The sequence below is a fragment of the Cebus imitator genome, unplaced genomic scaffold (assembly GCF_001604975.1).
Source record: "Cebus imitator isolate Cc_AM_T3 unplaced genomic scaffold, Cebus_imitator-1.0 Scaffold836, whole genome shotgun sequence".
NCBI classification, from domain to species: Eukaryota; Metazoa; Chordata; class Mammalia; order Primates; family Cebidae; genus Cebus; species Cebus imitator.
In genome coordinates this window covers 11,600-20,988 of record NW_016108151.1, presented here as the reverse complement: position 1 = coordinate 20,988, position 9,389 = coordinate 11,600, and the positions used below count along the sequence as shown (strand labels likewise).

Here is a 9,389-nt window from a genome sequence, read left to right as displayed (position 1 = left end):
TACAGGCCTGGACGCGCCGCGGCGGCCGGGACAGGGGTCAGCCCGCGGGGCCCTCCAGGGCGGGCCGCCCCACGCCCCCGGGCCAGGCGGAAGCGGGAATCCTCCAGTCTCCAGAAGTTGGCCGGGTTGACCCCGCTTGCGCGGGTTCGGGGACGGTGGGCGAGGCGGGCGCGCTCCCGGGCGCTGTGCGCGTGCGCAGGGGGTCGCCCCGCCCAGGCCCAGCCCCTGCCCCGCCCCGCGCACGCCGGCCGCACCCACGTGACCGGCCCGGGTGCAAACACGCGGGTCACCTGACCCGGCCCAACTGCGCCGTCATCCCGGTATAAGCTCGCGGCCTCGGCGACTCGCTCCGACCCTGCCGCCGCCGCCATGCAGCCCACCTGCTTCCTGCTGCTCGCCCTCGGCCTGCTGGCCGCACCCGCCGCCGCGCTCGTCAGGTGAAACCTCACGGGCGGGGCTCAGAGGATGGGCCGGAGGCGCGGCGCGGAGGTCCCGGGGCCTGTGGTGACTCCCACGCTCCCCTGGGACCCCCACGAGCCGCTTGCGGCCCCGCGCCTGAATGCACCTGTGCCCCCTGCGCGGCCTCCTGCACTGCCCACCCGCCTGTGGGGCGCCGGGCTCGGGAGGTGCAGGGGACCCCGTGCAGAGGCGCCAGACGCCTCTGCCCCGTGCCACCTTGGGGTGTACCTTGAGGGGCCAGGGGGAGGCGTGAGGACGGCAGACTGACCGCAGCCTCCCCCGGGACGGGGCGAGGGGAGGTAGTGCTCATTCGGGACAGGTGGAATTCGGGTCTGTACTGAGCGCCCTTGTTGCCGGTGAGCTAGATTCATCGGGGCGAGTCCATTTCCTTAGGGACCTCTTTACCATCTGTGAACTGGGGGCTTTAAAAGTTTGCTTCAGCAGCCCTTGTCACAGGCCCTGGCCTGGGAGGCCCCTCAGGACTTTAGGAACCCTCATGTCCCTGGGAGAGGAGGAGGCATGGGGAGTGAGCCGGCTCACCTACCCCGGGCCTGGGGCTGTGCTGCCGTGAGGCCCACACCCTCCTCAGGCCGAGCCCCTGTGCCAGGTGAGGCCTCGGACTGGGCCTGGATGGGATGGGGCCCTGGCATGCCTAACGGCTGGGCACCGAAGGGCCATGCTGTGGTCTGTTTCAATTGACTCCTTCCCCAGCCCTTGCAAGGCAGCCTGCATTCCCAGCGGGGGTATGGTGACCCACCCCACTGGACCCCTGCCCCACCCTTGCTCTCTGCCTTTGTGGGAGACGGAGGATCTGTGGTGGATCCTCTGCCCCTGGGCAGGTGGGTGAGGTCAGAAGGCTTCAGGGTCTGGAGCTGGCTGGGCCAGCAGGAGCAGGGGGCTGGGTAGGACTGAGCCTCACCAAAGTCTGTGGGGAATGGCTCGGGGGCGGGTAGCCCCATTTAAAGTCATTGCTGGGGAGCAGCCACAAGCCTGAGCCTGCCCTGACCTTGCCAGCCCTATCTACACACCTCCCCTCTCCAAGGAGCGCAGACAGCGGTGGAGAAACAAACCTGGGGCTTCTGGAGGGCAGGATAGCTGAATCCAAGCCCCTGGCCTGATCGCACCTCCCTGCAACTCATACTATTACACCTGCTTCCCGGGTCCCTGGAGGGCGTGTCCCTCCGCCAGGACAGAACCTGGGGCTCTTCCAGCCCACTGCTCTTAAGCAATAATACCATCTTCCTGGACCGCGCCTTTGGCCTGCCAGGAAAAGCTGGCTTTGACCTTGGGCTCCCAAGTCCCTGGGGCAGGAGAGAGGTTTTATCCAAGTGATTAAAAGCCCAGGGGGGCTTCCTTGGAACAGGGAGTAGGTTCAAACAAAGGGGAAGGCCAGGGACCCCTCACTCTGCTGTTCGCTTCCTGGGTATAGAACTCAGGACCCCTGACCTCAGTCTGGAGCTCCCTCCTGCACGCTGGCCAGCGGTGTCCTGGGTGGCAGGGCTCTGGAGAGGTACCCTGAGTGCAGCTGTCAGGGGAGCCAGGGTGGTGGGTGGGAGAACACAGAAGCCTCTAAGGCCTCAGGTACAGTCCTGGACCACGTGCAGCCACATGGGGTGAAGGGGGGGCGGATGCACAGAAATGGGTGTGGGATGAGGGCACTGGGCAGCCACAGGGTTCAGGTGGAAGAGGACAGGTAGTCAAGGAAGGCTTCTGGAGGTGGCTTGGAGGGCCCATCTGATGGCCAGAGGCGGCCTCGTGGGAGGTCAGGCAGAGCTGTCAGTGCCCGCCTGGAGGTGAAACCACCTCAGTGTGGGTGGAGAGCAGGTGTGATGGGGCTGGGTACAGTGGGCTGCCTCAGAGCACTTTGGGCAGGAGTGATAGGTGCCTGCCAACACTCTGAGCATCCATGCTGGCCCCCATCCTGGAAGAGGCCAGCGCAGGTGCAGAGGGAGGACGGGAGCCCCTTGGGGTCTTTGGAGCCTCTGGAATGGCTGAGGAGAGGAGGGGTGGGCACGCTGGCCCCCAGATTGGGTGTGTGGGCTGGGGGGGTGTGGCAGGTGCAACCTGGGGGGTGGGGGTGACGGGCGGCTGTTCACTGACTTGGGAGCTGGGCCAGCAGGTTCCAGGTGACAGGCAGGAGTTTGGTTTTGGCTGTGGCGACTTTGAGATCCCAGGGGCCTCTGGGTGGATGTACAGTGTTGTGGCCTCAGCTGCAGGCAGGAGGGCCTCTCTGAAATACCCTGACCCCTGGTTGACAGAATCCCACTGCACAAGTTCACGTCCATCCGCCGGACCATGTCGGAGATGGGGGGCCCCGTGGAGGACCTGATCGTTAAGGGCCCAATCTCAAAGTACTCCCAGGCGATGCCGACCGTGCTCGGGGGGCCCGTTCCCGAGATACTCAAGAACTACATGGACGTGAGTATGGAAGCTTAGCCCTGTTGGAAGCGGAGACGCGCTCAGGACAGCCCGGTGGGAGGGTGGGAGCCACTCCCCACCTCCGGTTCTCAGCAGCGCAGCTGGAGTGGGCAGGGTGGTGTACCGGCTCAGCCGCACTCCTCTCTGCCCCATCCTGGAACCTCTTGCTCTGGTCCTCGTCATTTCAGGGTCTTGGTCCCTGCTCAGGGCTGGGAGGGTGATGAGGGGAGCCCTCTGCCCTCGGTGCTAGCTTGCCCGCAGGGTCCTTGGGCCTGCCTGAGTGTGGCCGGCAGCCCTGGAGCCTGTCTTGACTGCTGTCTGGCCAGAAGGCCTATGGTGACTTGGGGCCCCTCCCCAGCCTGTCACCATCTTCATCCCCTAGCAGCACCCCCTACTGTGCCCACTGCTCCTTGAGGGGGAACCAGGGTCCAAGCTGGGTAGCTTCCAGTTGAAGCATCTGGAAGCCACCTAGCAAGCCCGGGCTTGGTCAGCCTCAAACCAGCTCTGTGGGGTCAGTTCGGGGCCAGGGCCTGTTGTCCAGCCTCGGGGTTCTGGCCCACTGTGGGGGGCCTTGCCCTCTCTCCCACTTGGCCTGAGTCCTGGCTGTGACAGGAAGCCCAAGACTCACAGGCATGTGACTGGGTGGGGGGGGCCCTGTGGGGAGCCGGGGACTGTGTGCCTGGGCCCGACTGGTCAGTTCCTGATCGCCCAAGTACGTAAGCAAGCAGATGCATGCACACACACACACACATGGAGAATTGCTGAGTCCCCCCAACCCCCACTGGCCCGTGGTCACCTCTGTGGGGCCATGAGTCAGCAGCTGCTGCCACTCTGGGAAGCCAGGCAGTTGGAGAAAGGCTGGGCAGGGCTGATGCCAGGAATCTGGTGGCTCACGGTGGCCCAGGTGCCACTCTTGGGGGACGTGGGTGCCCAGGTGACCCCCCTACTCTCTGCTCCCTGAGAGGCTCAGCGGACATGGGACCCCTTGTATTTGCATGATCCCTGGGTCAGCACCCCCAGCTGCCCCTGCTTTCCCTGTGTACATCTGGGGAAACTGAGGCGCTGGGCTGTGAAGACAGGGTTGCTGGGTAGGGAGTGACTCCAAGGCTTGCCTTCTCCCCTTGGCCAGCTGAAACCCTCCGCCTGGAAGCTCTCCAGGCTTGGGGTTGGCCCTGGAAGGCAGGGCAGGCACTGAGGCACCCAGAATCAGACCCTGACATGGCCCCAACCTGGAGAGGAAGTCACTTCCCATCTCAGGCCCTGGACCCCGGGACAACAGGGGAGTCTTCCAGGCACGCCTTTTCCTGCACCCAGGGCTCAGGCCAAGGCCACATCTGTCCCCACCCTGGCTTGACCTCTGGTCTTCTTTTCCGTGGGGAAGTCCTCAGCCTCAGCATGTATTGGACAGGGATAGGGGTCTGGAGACCCCATGGGCCTGTGGGCATTAGGACCTAGGGCTGAGGACCTGGCCCGTCTTCCTGCACGCTAAGCAGTTGGGAGTGGGTGGCTGTTGGCAGGTGTGGAACCCATGATCCCTCCCTCCAGCATAGGCCTTCAGGGCCTGGCTCTGGGGACAGCCAGGTCTTCTGAGGCCCTGTGGGGAGATGGGCCCCCCTCCACAATCCCTGACAGACCTTGTCCCCTGTCAGGCCCAGTACTACGGGGAGATTGGCATCGGGACTCCCCCGCAGTGCTTCACGGTCGTCTTCGACACTGGCTCCTCCAATCTGTGGGTCCCCTCCATCCACTGCAAACTGCTGGACATCGCTTGCTGTGAGTCACCCACCTGGCCCCATCTCCCTTGCCCTTCCGGGATGTCACCTCAGGGATGCCTCAGGAGTCATTTGGGCAAGCACTTCTCCTGCCTCTCGGCCCCGTGAGCCAGGCCAGCCCCCTACCCCGTCCCGGGCACTGGCTTTCTGGGTGAACCACCAGCCATGCTCTTGCTCTCAGCAGCGCTGGGGCCAGGGCGGCCGCAGAGGGAGCCGGCTGTGGCTGGGAGGGTGCCCGGGGTCACAGCCCATAGTCCCGAGGCCCTGGCATGGTGACGGGTCTGGCATGCCCTCCGCATCCCACCCTGAGGATGCAGCTCATTGGGGCGGGTTCTATGGCAGATTGAGGGGATGGGAGGGCCATGGCCGTGGCATGGCGGCAGGGGGACCGGCGGCTGCTTCTCGCCCGGGGCAGGGATCCACCACAAGTACAACAGTGCCAAGTCCAGCACCTACGTGAAGAATGGCACCTCCTTCGACATCCACTACGGCTCGGGCAGCCTCTCCGGGTACCTGAGCCAGGACACCGTGTTGGTGAGTCCCTCTGGGGCCTCTCCCGGGACTTGAGGGCGCCAGGGTGTGGGGTTCACCCCCCCCGTGGGCATGTGATTGAAAGGGAGGGCTCTCAGCAGGTGGCCGGGGCGGTCAGCAGGGTGAGGAGGGGTAGGAGGTGGCTGTTGGCCAGCAGGAGGGCAGGAGGTGGGGAGAACTTCATGAGGAGTTCTGGAATGGTCTGGAATGGAGGAGCCTGGAATGGCCTGGTCAAGTGCAGGCTGGAAAGACAGCCTTGAACCCAGGGTGGGGGCTGCAGGGCCAGGTGCCCCAGAGTCAAGCCACAGTGAGTGGGAGGGAGGCCAGGGCGGATTGACTGGGCTCTTTGGCACATTGGGTTTGAGGTGCCAGCAGATGTTGAGGGTGGGGGCTGGGGCTGAGGGGTTGGGAGGCTCGGGGGTGGGGGGATGTGCCGGGAACCTGCTGTGGGGGCTGCTGGCAGAGAGGCACCTGCAGGAGCCTAGGAAGGAATGGGAGGCTGAGTAGCAGTGGCTGTTGGGGGCCCCACCTGCCATCTGCGGTCCCCAGGGCTCAGGGCAGAGGGGCTCCCTGCCCAGGGAAAGGGCGAGCTGGCCCCTGACGCCCTGCCTGGGCCTCAGTGAGTTCTCACCTCGGAGCTGCCTGCTGGGGTGGCCAGGCCGCAAGGGGTTCAGGAGTTCTGGGACGGTGACACAGGCCCCAGCTCTGGAGCAGGCCAGGGCAGCAGAGTCCCCTTCAGGGCCAGGGCCCGGGAAGAGGGGCCCTTCCTCCAGCTGGACCTGCTCCTAGCAGTCCCTGTGGGGCTGGGGTCCAGGTCTGTCCCGGGGGCTCTCAGGCCCCTCTCTTCCCTGGGCCCTGCTCAGCCTGAACGGGAAGTTACCCCGTCTGCCCCCTTCCGCCTCCTCCGCCTGGTGTCAGCCTCAAGCAGCCGTTCCCTTCCCACATCCTGCCGTGGCGTGTTCTCTCTGCAGCCTCATCCACGGCTGGGGGAGGGGGCAGCGTGGCTGAGTCTGGGCTGGGGTCGGCGGGTTCCCTGTCTCTCAGGCTTCTAGCCCAGGCTTCTCTTGTTCTCAAGGCTGAGGGCAGGAGCAGAGCAGGACCTGCCCGGCGTTGGTGGTGGGAACAAGAGGTCGGAGCGGGAAGCAGAGCGAGGGGCCTGCCCATCTGTGCTCCCACTTGTTCCCATGTCATTAAAACCAAGCCTGCCGCACCCCGTGTCCGCATCCCCAGCTGTGTGCAGCTCAGGGTCCCAGCCTTTCTTCTGGTCCCTCTGGACCCCGGCGTGTCTGAGATGAAGGGCACCTGTGGAGCTGGGCTTTGTAGTACAGCCTCTAGCCCAGGAGGCGTGCAGGGCTCAGCCTGTCTGCGGCCCACTGACCCTGCCCTGGCCTGCAGGTGCCCTGCCGCTCATCGTCGTCAGCCACTGCCCTGGACGGTGTCAAGGTGGAGAGGCAGGTCTTTGGGGAGGCCACCAAGCAGCCGGGCATCACCTTCATCGCAGCCAAGTTTGACGGCATCCTAGGCATGGCCTATCCCCGAATCTCCGTCAACAACGTGCTGCCCGTCTTCGACAACCTCATGCAGCAGAAGCTGGTGGACCAGAACATCTTCTCCTTCTACCTGAACAGGTGGCCCGTGGGTTCTCTCTTGCCTCCTGCTCACCTCGCTCAGTGTGGCTGGGAGCCTCCTGGGCACCCCCACTCAGCGATGCTCCCTCCCTGCTGCTATGGCCACAGCTCCTGACCTCTGACCTCAGGGCATCCGGGAGGCAGGGGTGCTGCCCTTCTGCAGAGGAGTAAGCAGCATTGCAGAGAAAGCTGTTTGGCTGGGGTCTCCCAGTGGGAGGGGCTTGGGCCGGGCCGTGGGTCCTGGGACCTTGGCTGCGGGGGCTTCCCTCCTGTGAGAACAGCCCCAGGCCAGGGGCGTGGCAGTTCCTCTTGGTTCAGTGCCTGGTGCTCCCCCGGACCTGGTGATGGGCACATGTGATCCTGGTCACGGGGTTACTGATGGTGGAGAGAGGGGGCATGGTGTCCAGGGGCCTGGGGCTGTCTGGGGAGGTGACCTTGGGTGGGCATGGGTCCCCACCACCGTGTGGCGGGCAGCTCTGTAGGTGTCCCAGCAGGTGCTGGCTGCCCTCTAGGGAGCATAGGGGGCCCTTCCTTCTGGGATAAGGGTCCCCAGGACCTCCACCTGCATCCGCTGCTCCAGCGTTTGTCACCCATGGTCAGGTGACCTTGGGAAGGGGACCTCAGCCTCGGTTGGTTTACTCTTCTCGGGCAGACCTGAGTGGGGGTTCCCTGTAGGAGGGGTGACTTGGGGTTGGAGACTTTTGCTTTGGGAGTGGGCAGCCTGTCAGCCAGCGGCCTCCCACCCTGAGCTGCGCCTGGTCACTGCCCCACTCTCCAGGGCTGATGTGGGCAGTTCACCTCACGTGGCTCACTTGGCACTTGGAGTCTCTGGGCCTGACTGCTGACCTTGGTGCACTTCCAGCAGAATTCCGGCCGTCATCCTGGCCTGGCTCTTTGCTCTGTCCCTTGCCTGGGCAGTGAATACTCCATAGCGACACCCTGGGCAAAGCGGGTCACTAGAGGCCAGGACACAGGTGAACCGGCTGGGTCATTTCTCCAGGAGTCTTGGGGCACAGGAAAGGCAGCGAGGGGACGAGGGTACCCTTGGGAAAGGAGGGCACACGGGCATGAGTGCCCATGACGGGGAGGGGGCACACAGTGTGAGTGTCCAGGTGGGGGAGGGGCACACAGCCTGAGTGTCCAAGTGGGGGAGGGGCACTCAGGCATGAATGCACGTATGAGTGAGAGTGGGGGAAGGGACGCAGAGTGAGTGCCCAAGTAGGGGAGGGCACACGGGGTGAGTGTCCACATGGGGAGGGGCACACAGGTGTGTGCCCAGGTGGGAGGGACACAGTGTGAGCTTCCACATGGGGAAGGGGCATGTGGGTAGGGGAGGGGCACGCAGGTGTGAGTGCCCAGGTTTGGCCGTCCCAAGGCAGTGGCTGGGGCAGGACGGGGTGAGGGTCTGAGGCCTTGGAAAAGCAGTTTTGGCTGCGGGGAGTGTGGGGCGGAAGCTGGATAGGAGGCACTGATCAGGTTTCTACACTTGGGATTGCAGAGGTGCTGACAGGAGGCGCAGGCGGAGGAGGGCGGAGTCCTGAGGCTGTTGGGAGGACTGGGTCAGGCCTGGTGCCTCGTGGGGACAGGCAGCGGGGATGGTGGCCAGCCCTGGTGGAATGGCAGAACCGCCCCAGACAGGAAGAGCTTCTCTAACGGGACTGGCAGGATTTGCTGCATTGAAAGCTCGTATGTGATGAGTGTTTAAAAACGAACCCCGATGACACGGGCTGCAGGTCCCAGGAAGTGCGGTGCACTCCCGCGCTGGAGCGCCCCATCGGTCTCAATGAGGGGGAGATGAGCCCACATGGCCTGGGATTGTGGGTGGAGGACATCCTCAGGAGCAGCGGATGTGGAGGCCCCGGGCCAGAAGAGCCATCCCAACTTCCCGGGTTGTACCTTCTCCCCCCCCGGAAGCCTCCGTTGTTTTTTCTTTCAGACAGACAGACAGACAGACAGACAGACAGGGTCCTTCCCGTTGGGCTCCGGGCATTCACTTCCTTGTCTGCCCCCAAGCTTTGCTCCTGAGCAGACCAGGAGAACCTGAGGGTTGAGGAAAATCTCTTCTGGGGCAGGCTGGGCTCACACAGAGCGTCCCACCAGGGTATGGGGCAAAGCCCCACCCCGGGAAGAAGGGAGTCCATCTCCTGCCTTCTGGGCCTTTCCGTCCCTGCAGGTCCAGGAAGACCCCTCCTTCAGGAAGCTCTCTCTGATTGCCACATTGACCCCCTTACTCCTGACCTAGCACTGGGGGGGCTGCAGCGGCAGCTGACTCTCCCTTTTCCTCTCAGGGATCCGGACTCACAGCCTGGGGGTGAGCTGATGCTGGGTGGCACAGACTCCAAGTATTACAAGGGTTCCCTGTCCTACCTGAACGTCACCCGCAAGGCCTACTGGCAGGTCCACATGGACCAGTGAGTAGTGGTTGGTCAGCTCCCCTGGGTTCTGTGGGTGGGGACGGCATGCGGGGACCCTGGAGGACCCCCGGTTCTGCAGGTGGGGTTGCATGTGGGGGGAGTGGTAGAGCTGGGCAAGAAAGAGATGGGGTTGGACGAGCCTCCATCCCTCCGTCCCCCCCGTCCCC

General features: G+C 64.5%; 1 protein-coding gene across 1 annotated transcript in view; it reads left to right on the top strand.

The window, feature by feature from the left end:
* The first annotated feature begins 242 nt into the window (after positions 1-242).
* Positions 243-9,389, top strand: part of CTSD (cathepsin D) — an 11,872-nt gene continuing 2,725 nt past the window's right edge. The window contains exons 1-6 of the mRNA XM_017520437.2: positions 243-437; positions 2,718-2,877; positions 4,527-4,650; positions 5,065-5,183; positions 6,576-6,808; positions 9,097-9,219. Of these exons, the coding sequence (XP_017375926.1) occupies positions 370-437; positions 2,718-2,877; positions 4,527-4,650; positions 5,065-5,183; positions 6,576-6,808; positions 9,097-9,219 (827 nt within the window). The 5' untranslated portion in view covers positions 243-369. The remainder of the gene's footprint in view (positions 438-2,717; positions 2,878-4,526; positions 4,651-5,064; positions 5,184-6,575; positions 6,809-9,096; positions 9,220-9,389) is intronic.